The following is a 12,793-nucleotide window of genomic DNA, read 5'->3' on the forward strand; positions in this document are numbered from 1 at the left end:
AAACCCACACCGTTGGCAAAAAGGATGTGGTGTACTTGACACACATCATTATTTTTGAAAGTGAAGTATAGTATATAATTTTCACTATTAGAGTGGTTAGTGAGTTTTGTTATCCTACACAGGGAAACAAAATAGCCAATTATCTTCTTCTTCATAATGTCAGAGGGTGGGTGGATATTTTCCTTTACCTTTGGCAGGACATGGGAATGCAATACGCTGGTTTGCAACTCTCTCCTGCAGCGGACTATTAAAGGGGGGCTCCAACACCTCGACCACAGGGGGCACTGGAAACCCACAAACACATAATCAAACAGGGAGATATAAACAGAACTGAACATACGGTACAGTACATTATGTCTTACTTTAGCATGTGTACAATGTTTTGTGCTGCACATTTTTGTCATTTGGTTTTAATCTTAATAAATTAAAGAGACATACAACTCTGAAAACATTTAAAAACATGAAAGTACAATGAACACAGTGCAAGTGTGTGGGATCAAGGCATTGACCGAAACCAACCTTGCACAAGAAGCCGGACTCGAGCCTCGTCTCTGCCTGCAGTGTTGGTGGCTGTGCAGGTGTAGGTTCCTTCATTAGCCAGCCCTACATTTCTCAGTGCCAGGCTGCCATCAGGTGATACTGGGTACCTCTCATCATCCTTTGTCCAGGTGAGGGTGGGCTCTGGGACCCCTCTCACCACACAGGGTAGCTCCACAGGGTGACCCACCTGGACCTTCATTACCCTGGGGCCAGCCTGGATACTGGGGGGCACTGCAAGACAGATGACAGAGGACCAGATTAATGAAGCTTTAATGCTTTGTCTGCACCTGAATGTTATTCATCACACAAGATATATTATGGGCCTGGACGTTTAGCTTCTATAGTGTATGTGCTTCTGTCATTCAGTAGTTATTCTATGTACATGTAGTCCCAAATGTCTCTCAACTCTCTTGGGTAATGTAGAAATGAGTATTGAATGGGTAGTTTTCAATGCTGTTCAGCCATAGCTGACAGACTCAATTACATGACAGCTAAGGGAAGGGAAATGTTGATCCAAATGATTGCACATTTCATCATGTGAACTTTTTATGGTACCTTAAAATGTTCTTTGACATAGTAAACTTAGACAAACAGGAATCCTTACTGTGCATCCATAACAGAAAAAAAGTTATACTGCTGCTCAGGAACCTTTGATAATACCATTATTAAGTCTTTGTTAGTATTTGTGATCTTTGAACTTACCCAAAACCCTCAGCTCAATGGATTGTGTAAAGTTGCCAGCAATATTCGAGGCAACACACACATAAAGTCCACTGTCTGAAACTCTGGTCTCCAAGATCTTCATAGAGCCTGAGGGAAGCTGAGTGTGTCTGGGGGGAACACATACACACACAAACAACAATTAACTAAACTGTAAAGTGAAAGTCTGAGTGAAAAGCTTCCAATTACAAAACAAGCAAACACACACGCACACGCACACACACACACACACACACACACACACACACACACACACACAGGTTTTTTCCCACTCAATGATTTATTCGCTAATTTCTCTAAAGAGATACTTCAGTAATTCTTACTAATCCACCATCAACCACAATCACAGCTACTGTGGCAGGCGCACAGTAGGTTCAACAGATCACAGAGAAGAGTATGATTACTCAGTCATCTCATAAAACCACAAACTATACCCTGAGGCTCCGAACGGTCCACAGACAGAGCATAGCAATGTAGACAGCATGGAGGTTCTCTTAGTCTTTTAGAACTACAAACTTTGAGGTTACAGGAAGGGTGACATGATTTTATCAAATGTTTATTTACAGTATATTTAATGGACAATATTATTTGAGGTTGTGTATTTTAAGGCAGCAAGGTGTGTGTCTGAAAAAATAGGCGGGATTTTAGTGAAAAATGGCTTAAATATGTACCTCAGCAGTGTACAAGGGGTTGTTGCTGTGTGTGGTTCTGTATGTGTTTTACCTGGGAGAGAAAGGGGAGATGAGCTGCCTCTCCTTGGCCCAGCTTATGGTGGGAGGTGGGACGCTGTGGACCTCGCATGGCAAAATGGCGTCCTCACCCTCAATCACTGACATTCTCATTGGCTCTGCTGAGCCGCCGTCGCCACCAGCATTTGTTCTAGGACGGACTGGACATACATACACAGAAACAGCGACTCAATTCAAAGTTCTTAGACATTAATGTGACAATTTCAGACAATGTATAAATAAAGTATAAAGATGCAAACAAAGAGTTAATTTCAAAAGAGAAAAAGACAACAAGAGATTTAATAAAATTGCTTCCTGTTGCAATGAGTGTGTTGGTATTGTTCCTTCCTCCCTAACAGGATCTGCCATTGCTCATAGTGGATTTATGTGACTGTACATAAGTACAAAGTCATACAACCTTTTGCCCACATCATCAGAAAAGCCATTTTCTATATATTTTCTTAGAGCGGCTACCTTTAAAGGTGGTCATCACATTGATTCATGGAGGTGGGGATTATCAAGCAAAAGTAATTTTTGGGAAAAAGTGGTCAATAAATGGGCTAGAGATAATAAAATCTTGCATACAGTATAAAGCTGTCGCTCAAGTTACTGCAATTTCTACCAGCTGTCACGTAAATTAAAGAAGTGGAAAGCAGGTTGGCACATATCTATCTCCCTATTTTCTGAAAACCACCTCCTCCAGAGACGATCAGAGCAGTTGAGCACTGAACATGGAGAGTAGAACAAGCAGAACTGTGAGGAAAGTGGAGACAATGACTTGCTGAGCCCTTGAATATCTGCCCATTTTCACGCCTATACACGTAAGTGGGCCATAGCTGTGAGTAACTGTGTATTCTAGGATTTAGAAACATTAAAGTTCAGAAGTTTAACCTTATGATTGGATTTATGAATCAATAACTGCCATTGAGGACACTGGATCTGCACATGAACAACGTAAACTACAATTAAGTTGAAAGCTTTATAAGGTATAATGTGCAAGAATTTCCTAAAAAACATTGTGTAGACTGATACAAAAAGAATCCCTCTCAATCATCACTTATGGCCCACTAGAAGTGTGTGGTGGTGTCTGTATCTACAGAGACTCTGCCCTCTGCCTGGATTTTCTCTTTTCTTCTGATTTTGCGGTTTTCAGGACTCTTCTGTGCTTCAGCAAAGAGCCTCTGGGCCCCACGTGGGGGTGTATTTCACAGCCAATAACAGTGCACAGGGTGGGCAGCCCTTACAGGTCGTCAAATACTGCCACTTTGTCACGCCACTCGATGTCTGATACCGAGGCACAAGTCCCTTTTAGCAAATAAAGCAGCCGTATTTGAGAACGGTTTTGTCGCTGTGAGTTTCCCATGTTCCTCTCAATCTCCTCTGCTGTGTGCTGCTATCAGTGTGCCGAGGCACACACACCAAGCAGAGAGGACAGTCTGCCCTTTGGCTGCATGCATTCAAAATCTGGCAACTCGGCACCTTCCCACAGGGTTGTGCAGAGGTGTTGGAGTTGCGGTTGTGTATATTTGTGCGTTAGAACCTAACTGCTGTAAAACAATCATAAAATAACATTTTATTTCTCTGATTCACTGGGTTTTTTTTCTCACAAATGGCGCTCCCTCTCTTCATTCATTCTATAGCTCGCTCCACCATCGCTGCTCTCTCACCGTCCCTTGCTCGTTGTGCTGTGTTGGAGTGGCCAACTTCGAATGCGGTGAGTTTGCAAACAGCAACCAACAACGTTTACATATTATACCTTTAAATAGTGGATATTAAATCCTGATTTGTAGTGTTAAGCATCTAACTTTGTGCTGTGAAGTCATTTTATTGCAAAATCCGACACAATGACATGATTTGTAATGTAGTTTGCCAGCTGGTAGAGGCTGCTAGACAATGGTACACAGTAATTATACTAATGATTTCATTTAGTAATAAATTGTTGGAGTTAAATGCTACATGTAGCTTCTTTGTCTCTGTACAGACTTTATAGGTCCTTTAGCTGGTGATGAGGTTTACCATAGACAGTGAGCTGGACCTTCCTTGAGGCGTAGCCAGCAGCATTGGTAGCTGTGCAGATGAACTCTCCGGTCTCATTTCCAGAGGGGGAGGTGATGAGGAGGCTGCCGTCAGAATCCTGGGAGAAAGCTGGACCACCCAAGTACAGCAGCTCCCCACCCTACAAGACAAATCACAGCAGGGAAAGGGCAGGGGCCAGAGTTTGTTTCGTTAACTCAGCTTTATTAACACTTGAAGCGGTGTCCAAGAAAGAGGCAGGATGTGTGGTTTGACCAACTAAGCGTTCATAAATTTACAATTTTCTTCACTGCTGTTGAATAAAAGGGCTGTGAATAAAAATGTTGATAGTTATACAATCAAATAAACCAATGAATGAGGCAAATGTGATGTCAGTGCATCAGGATTGTGTCGTCACCCGATATAGACTGTGGGTATAAGCCTGCCATTGGCCACGTATTGCAGGCGGCATTCTCCTCACTTTCTGCTATCTACGCTTTCTATTTTGCAAGGGCATCTTTGCTGCATCCTGTGCATAGCGCCGCCCAAGACGATTGTGATTGGTTTAAAGAAATACAAACAAGCCAAACCAGAGCGTTTTTTTTCTATACCAGAATGATAACGTGTGGAGCCAGATGTTTCTTTAGCGCTGACACAGCGCTTTAGAGATAGGCCTGGCTATGCAAGACCAGATCTGACATGACTAACTTTACTTGACTTGATTGATGTTACAGAGAACAGCAAAGGAATCAGAGGGAATCACATCTTCACAGCTGGTGCAAAACTTAACAGAGTCTAGTTTCATATGTCCCTGTAGCCCTGTTCACTTTAACAGCATTGCTTTTACAACTCCGAGAAACTAGTGTAAAAGATGGGAAAGAGGGAGGAACTGTCCACATACATACACTAGCACACAAAAGTGCACAAGTAAAGACTGAGAACACTGTACTAATGGACACAGGTAGAGCTGATTTCATGGAGCAGCACATGAGGCACATGCATATACCCTCACACAGACATGTTCCTATCATGTGCTATTGTCTTGCCACAGCCCATCAATAGAATAAGTATTGTGCTAAAAGTTATATAGCAACCCTGACATTTGACACAAAACAACACAAAGACCTGTTTCCTTGTAGTTGAAAACAGTGCATCCACATCTGGACTCAATTCAAGTTCAGCTTATCTCTGCTCAAATCTACACAGCCATACTACATGAACACAAATAGTTTATGTTTCAAATCCAATTGAGCTCCATAACAGCAATCACTTACAAGTATCTGCGCAGGGAGTTTGTGAGTCAAAACATCATAAAATGCCTCTTAGACATGTGAAGCTGTCAGTAAAAAACAATTCCACTTTGAGATGGCATGACATTGCTTACTTATAGATATATATACGATAGAGCTTTCCTAATGCTGCATGTTGTGGAGTCTCATCTGGTGATATTTGGCCAAAATCTGATGCATCATGAGCAATCTTAGCTGTTATACATTTGATCTGCATGTTTTTTGACATACTTTTCATGTGGTCTGCCTTTTATTATTTTGCCATTTATGGAGATCTGGTCTGCAGCACACCACTGCAAGCGAAGTACTGGCTCTTATGGTGCACTTTATACTGAGACAGGTAATGCCAATACATACCTTGGACCAGGTAATATCAGGGGTGGGTTCTCCACTGGCATGGCAGGGCAGAGTGATGGGTGTGCCCTCAATTGTGCTGAACACCTGAGGGCCATACTGAATGGTAGGAATCACTGGAAACATAAAAATGAAGACACAGTCAGTCTAATATGTTTTTGTGCATACATACATTCACCAAGTATTTACAAAATCTGGTTGTAAAGATGCATTTGTGCTCTGTATAGTGTTGTCTGCGTGTGTCTCTTATTTTATTCTTCCCTTTCTTATCCTTTCCCTCTCTACTTCACTATCTGTCTTGTTTTTGTTGTTTGTCACAACCCCGGGAATCTGCAGAACAGATCAGCCCTGGGAGGCTTGGAGCATCTTCTTGGAAATGAAAAATGTGATTTAACTAAACAACAAAATCATACACAGTGTATACGATACGAGCCAGTATTGCATGGTGGTCTGCATTATGTACTTTGCATTATGTAGGCTCTATGGAAAGTATTTCTCATCGGTTATTATGTTAAATGTAGTTATACACTGACCTACATAGTGTAAATGTACAGTGCTTTGTGTACGTAAAGCTGAAAAGTACTGACCTAATTTCATGAGGGAGCTTTTGCGTACATGCTGCGGACAATTCCTATTTAAGTTGGTAGAATCTGGCAATGGCTGACTTTGGTATAAATGGAGAACACATTTTCCCCTCTTACTCTGCTCCAAACTCTGCCAGTACCCTCAGCTGCTCCTGGTTTTAATGCAACCTCAAAGATAATCCTATTCATGAGGTTAAGAGCCCTTTGCAGTGTAAAGGAGACATTTAAGTGGGGCAGTGAGAAATGGAGGAGGAAACAGAATAAAAGAAAAAGAAAAAGCAGAAGGGGCATTTCATATCTAATAAAACATTTACAATAGGCCTTTTTCATAGAAGGTGTTTTGACTCGTCATTGCAGAAACAGCATAGGTGCTTTATAACATTAACAATGGCTCAGTTCCATTAAGTGTCCCAGTGTGCACAATACCAGGAACCAGGAACTATAGTGTGTAAACCATTTATTTAATGTTTATATACTGCTTATAAACAGGGAGGCGTAAAGTAAAATGTTGCCATTTCAACAAGAACATTGTCTTTGGATCTTCTGTTTCTCCTTTTTAGGTACCTTTTACATCAAATGAATGCCACCTTTAGCCTAGTGGTGGTGACATGAAGTCATGCGACAGTGGTGTAGTTTGTTTATAGCGTAACATTAGAATTTTACGTCTGGTGATTGCATTCACACTTATAAAATCATAAAAGTGTTAATTTGTGAACAAAAGAGTCGAGGGAACCCAGGGCAATGCTAACTTCCGGGTTTGACTACAAAAAAAAGTCATCCCTGCACCACTCTATATGGGTCCAAATGGTGCTCAAAAACTCGACAAGGTACCTTAAAGACTTAACTACTGTGCTTTTTGGGCATATGCATGTCTGTTTATAGTTGGTTTGTATGTAAGTTTTTGTACTCTACCATAGACGTTGACAGTGGTAGTATGGTTGGTGGCTCCGATAATGTTTTCAGCCAAACAGGTGTAGTCACCCGAATCGTCCAGCTGGACTCTCTCGATATGCAGACTGCCGTCCCTCCTCACTGTCAGGTACTGGTCTGAGGTCAGCTGAAAGATTTGTAGGTTAAATTGGATCAAATGAAATTGTGGCTATTTCAAATAAAGACATGGAAGACATTTAAAAACTGTACTCACCAAGCCGTAGTTGTGTAGCCACTGCCTCTCAGGCAGCGGATTCCCAGCCAATAGCACACAGGGCAAAGTCAACTGCTGGTCCTCGATCACACTGAGCACAGTCGGACTCATCGCAATGACAGGCAAGGCTGCGGATACCAGCAAACAGTTATACAGAGCTAAAGTAAAACAAAAATCAAGGAGGCTGAGAGGATGAAGTATACAAGAAAAATGATTAAGTAGATTCATATCAGCAGGGAGCTGTAAATTCATGTGAAGCTATTTGATACGGTTGAGATGTACAGTATGTCGGTAGCAGCCTCTTCTGTGCATAGAGGCCACACACACACACACACACACACACACACACACACACACACACACACACACACACACACACACACACACACACACACGCACAATCTAGTTCATCCTTAAAGAAAATATCACATGTCCCAGACAGCCATAAAATTCAGAAAATAATATGACAAATGTTTCAAATTTTGTGTGTCAACAGAATGGACAGAAAAGTGTGGTTGTATTTATTTTCAGACAAACATAATATATTAAGATCAAAGGTCTTTGCCTCTGGCAAAACTTAAAGGACGCACATGTGTAAGTGTTTGTGTGTGTACTGTATGATGAATAGGGAATGCTTGGTTGCTATAAACACACGAACAATACAGCATATACAGTATGTATTTTCCACAGCTGTTAAAAGTATTAACACACCCATTTCTTCCCTCACATATGCATACCTATACACAACATCTACATAAACACACACACACACACACACACGCACACACACACACTTAATGACATCACATTTTTCTAAATGGTTTGGCTGTGTTCACGCAGACAACGCTGATGTCATCTATGAGGGCTGTGATAGACAACAGGGTGTCGTCAAGGGGAATTTGACAACCGCCCTGACTGACACGCACATAAACGTTCATGCCAACTTCATTGCTACTTCCATCACTGTCCAAAGAAGCTACTTTACATGTGCTTCTGCATTGGGTGTGTGTGTCTCGTGAGACAACATTGTCAGTGGGGAAATAGGGCAGTGGGGCAGTAATATATGTCATCTGGGTGGGTCTGTGGTTTCTAACCTCTGGCCCACATATAAGAGCTCAGTGTGTTTCCACTGTAAAGAAAACGGTGAAACAGAAACAGTGGTTAACAAGACCCATGTGTTCAAACACACCCCACTGAAATGTGCTAATGAACTCACACTCACGTGTAAAGACCGAAACAGAGACACACACACACACAGACACACACACACGACCACAAGGACATACAGACAGATGTAGGCACTCAAAGTTACTGTATGTTGTTTTAGAAAATGTACTGGGCATGGAGAGTAGATATGATCTTTGATCAGACATACTCAGAAAAATGCATATTCAGCAAAAAGGAATGAATGAAAGAATGTAAGCATGTGTGAGTGTGTATATGCCATAGAAATAGAATATGAGTAGAACGGACATTCCCATTCAAATCAACGTAGCAGGATGGTCAGACAGCGACCATTTTTATTAGTACCGTTGCCACTGCCACCGTTGTAGCGGGCTAATTTCCGTACAAACTTAACCGCTGCTTGGCGTATCCGCGGAGTTTGCGAGTGTTCGCACAGCCAAAGTGACGTCACACCATCAGACACACCCCTTTGTGAGGGTTCTTGCGGCAGGTTTTCGCAGACGCGGATAGGCAGAGAAAATAGAGAACTTTGACAAGCTTTGATAATGTTGGTTTGCCTCGAGGAGAAAGATCCAAACATTTCCTCGTCACGATTCCACATCTGCTCATGTCCGTGTGACCGTCCTTACGGAAAGTATAACCGAGGCTTCCGACTTTAACCCTTTCACAGTGTGTTTTCAGTTCAGGAAAGTTAATTGTAACAAATGTAGCACTTACTCAGTCCAGTCACAGTGACTCCGGCCTGGGCCTGGATTCTGCCAAAGTGGTTGTGAGCCTCACAGATATACACCGCCTCATCCTCCACCCATAGGTCTGAGAGAAAAAATGATATTTAGGCATTAACTTAGAGCATTTTCATGTGTTATGTGTATGAACACATTTCACTAAAAGACTTACTGGTGATATGTAGAGCTTCCCTGCTCTGTGTAATAGTGCCATATGCCCGGGGCCTGTTGAAAATTTGAAGTCCATCGTCTCTCCTCCAGGTGATCTGTGGTTCGGGGTGACCTTGGGCGAGGCATAACAGGGTCACATTGGAGCCGATGTCCACCGCCACATCTGACGGCTCTCGGGTGAACTTGGGTGCAGCTGGAACGATCAAGGTTGAAGATGGAAAAAGTCAAAAAGCTTAGGGGATATCCATCCATCTGTATTACATTCTACAGACAATCAAGCTGTCCATCATGTAAGCTCCGGTTGTTCACTACTGATTTTAGGACCAGATGTACTGAACTGTGTGTATATCGAGTGCCAAAGTGTTAAATATTGAATAAATAATTATGAAATAAATAATCACATAAATAATAAATATATCCTATTCTATAGTATCGCTTTATAGGACATTTTTATTTTCATTTCATAATAGATAATTTTATTTAAAAATGCGCTTTTTCAAAAGTCTGCTTTTATTTCATAATGACATTTTCCCCAATAACACTTTCATAATGTTGCTTTTAAGGACAGTGGTGTTGACATCACCCTCTCATCTTTAAACAAATCACATAACACGAGTAGTGTTATCAGAAAATATGCCATAATTAAATAAAAACAGACTTCTGAAAAAAATATTTTTTAAATAAAATGTCTATAATGAAATAAAAATGATATCCAATAAAATACAGTTATTATGAAAACAAATCATTTTAACATTGTCTTCAATTATTTCACAGATTGTTGGTTAATTTATATTTTTTCCACAATTTATTCATGTAATTATTTCATAATGCTTTTAGTTATTTAATATTGAACAATTTGGGGTTTCATATGCGTAGATTGACAACAGCAGAAAATATGCAAATGCAGTATTCACAACAGATTTATAAACCTCTGGGTATGTATTGTTCTATGTTGTGCATGTCAGTTATTTTTTATATTTTGTGCATGTGCAAAATTCCAGCTTACACAGTTAACCATACATTGACACACCTCTGTAGGTGTAAACCAGACACGTTGGGTCCCTGGCCTGGCAAAGGCATCGTTCATTAATGGCACCAAAGCAGCCTTTGTTTCATTATAAACAGACATCACACACTAGTGTATACTGGGAGCCTTAACACCCAATTCATTGAGGGTTTAAGGGTTTAAGATGCATACCATGAAACAGCTACCTGTAGCAACATTGCAACACAAGAAACAAGAAATGACTCCATCTCTACCAAACTCCGCAGTCTGCACATTCACAGCACTGGTGAGGCTACACAAATCTTCCTATTAATTCAGTTCTTATTGTGGGTTCATTATACTGATTAGTGTTTTTACAACTAATCTTGGTGCCACTCACCTCCTACATCGAGGGAGATCTTTCCTGATGAGGTGCCAGCAGCATTGACAGCTACACAGGTGTAATCTCCAGCATCAACATCCTGGGTCTCCCTGATTGTCAGTATACCTCCTAACACGTCCACGTCCAAGAGGGATGATGAATGCAGCTGGACACCACCTAGCATTTAGAACAAACAACAGTGGAGTGTGGTCAGCTTGATTCTTATTTGGATTGTGTGATCACGTAATGGGAAAAACTAAACTTTTCAATCCTTCCGTGCATTTAATGTTTCTGTACATTTCGAAAGGGGTGTTATTTTAGCTCCACGCAGAGCTTTTAATATTTTTTCATGCTTTTTGTTTTGTTGTTTTCATCCAGAATGTGCAAATATTGTTTTTTTGTTGTACTTTTTCCTGCTTCTCAGGTGTTACCTTTGTACCACCAGATCTCAGGTGGAGGGATTCCAGACGCAGAACAGGCCATCACTGTGGTCTCACCAATGCCAATGAGAATATCACTCAAAGCCACAGTCACCACAGGAGTTTCTAGGGAAGGACAATTGTTGATCAATAAACAGAATATCAATATGATAGAGAGAGCAAAATGAAATGCAGTACATACTATATGGATGTGCATATTGCAGCTTGGTGGTGGTGTCGCTGTTGCATCTGTCATTTTTTCTCTTCTCTGAAAGCGTCTTATTTCACCCATAATGCATTGCGCAACAAGCTATCTAAGTCAGTCTTACATTAGTCACTCATAGGGAAGCTTTATGCAACAGGTACATTTAAGTGTCTATAGCAAGTCTGACTTAAAGTTATATTTAAGACAAAAAATAGGTCTATGCCGACTAATAATGCCTGTAGGTGTGAATGTGAGCATGAATGGTTGTCTGTCTCTATGTGTGTATGTGTGTATGTATGTGTGTGACTGACTGGACACCTGTCCAGGGTTTACCCAGCCTCTCGCCAAATGTCAGCTGGGATTAGCTCGAGCTCCCTGTGACCCTCTAAAGGATAAGCGGGTATAGCTAATGGATAGATGGATGCATTTGCTCTGTGGAACTCACCAATGTAAGTAAGGATGGAGGTCACTGTGTCTGTCCCAGCCTGGTTGCTGGCGAGGCAGCCATACACTCCTCCATCCTTTTTCTCCATGTTTCTTATAACCAGCGTGCCATCAGAAGTCATCTGGTGTCTGAACACGCAAGATACACAATTCAGTATTTTCATGATCAAAAAGTGGACATGGAAGCGTGAAATAGAAGAGAGACCAAATAAAACTAGTAATTCTGATTGACTGATATCATTAAACACAAATACAATTAACATGCATTAAAGTCCTCAAATCTCTTCATGAGAAAGTTGAATTCACCTGCTGGATGCCACGATGAAGATGTCATTGTGGGTCCAGACCAGACGGGGTGGAGGGTAGCCGCTGCCCGAGCATCTGATCCTCATTTCATCTCCCGCTGTAAAGGTTTGATTCTGAGGCTCTACTGAAACCCTGGGCACCTCTAGAGGAAAAGAGATGTACAACGATACAAATTTTCTAAATCAATCAATTCATCAATATTCCGTCTAATTCAGCCACTCAATTCACTTAATATACTTAAATGATTGCATTGGCTAATTTTAAATAATTAGTCAATAATCAATCTTTGAAACAGTCATGGTAAGAAGTTGTGAAAGTGAAAATCAAAGTGACAGATTAAAATTTGTATACAGTTGATCTGGGGCTTCTTTTCTCAATGTGAAAATATTTAATTAAATATTAGTTCCATCATTTAGATATGAGTGTATTTGACTTTGAAAAATATCACATAAAACTCTTTATATTGTTACATATTATTACACCTAAGTTGATGTCGTTGATTTTTTTTTACTTTTATATGCTAGTCAGGAACTTCTTCCATAACCCTGAATGACTTTAGCCATAAGATGTGATGGAGCATAAACTTTTATTGTCACTGT

General features: G+C 40.8%; 1 protein-coding gene across 2 annotated transcripts in view; it reads right to left on the reverse strand.

Moving 5' to 3' along the window:
* The window catches only part of hmcn1 (hemicentin 1), a 93,901-nt gene that overhangs the window by 41,514 nt on the left and 39,594 nt on the right, over window positions 1–12,793 (reverse strand). For both annotated transcript variants that reach the window (XM_074634866.1, XM_074634865.1), the window contains exons 12-25: window positions 12,195–12,336; window positions 11,890–12,017; window positions 11,252–11,365; window positions 10,839–10,997; window positions 9,455–9,646; window positions 9,275–9,370; window positions 7,373–7,500; window positions 7,141–7,285; window positions 5,648–5,760; window positions 4,005–4,164; window positions 1,984–2,149; window positions 1,243–1,370; window positions 520–771; window positions 189–284 (exon numbers count right to left, since the gene is read on the reverse strand). In XM_074634866.1, coding sequence (XP_074490967.1) covers window positions 189–284; window positions 520–771; window positions 1,243–1,370; window positions 1,984–2,149; window positions 4,005–4,164; window positions 5,648–5,760; window positions 7,141–7,285; window positions 7,373–7,500; window positions 9,275–9,370; window positions 9,455–9,646; window positions 10,839–10,997; window positions 11,252–11,365; window positions 11,890–12,017; window positions 12,195–12,336 — 2,019 coding nt within the window. The remainder of the gene's footprint in view (window positions 1–188; window positions 285–519; window positions 772–1,242; window positions 1,371–1,983; window positions 2,150–4,004; window positions 4,165–5,647; window positions 5,761–7,140; window positions 7,286–7,372; window positions 7,501–9,274; window positions 9,371–9,454; window positions 9,647–10,838; window positions 10,998–11,251; window positions 11,366–11,889; window positions 12,018–12,194; window positions 12,337–12,793) is intronic.

The sequence above is a fragment of the Sebastes fasciatus genome, chromosome 5, assembly GCF_043250625.1.
Source record: "Sebastes fasciatus isolate fSebFas1 chromosome 5, fSebFas1.pri, whole genome shotgun sequence".
Classification (NCBI taxonomy): Eukaryota; Metazoa; Chordata; class Actinopteri; order Perciformes; family Sebastidae; genus Sebastes; species Sebastes fasciatus.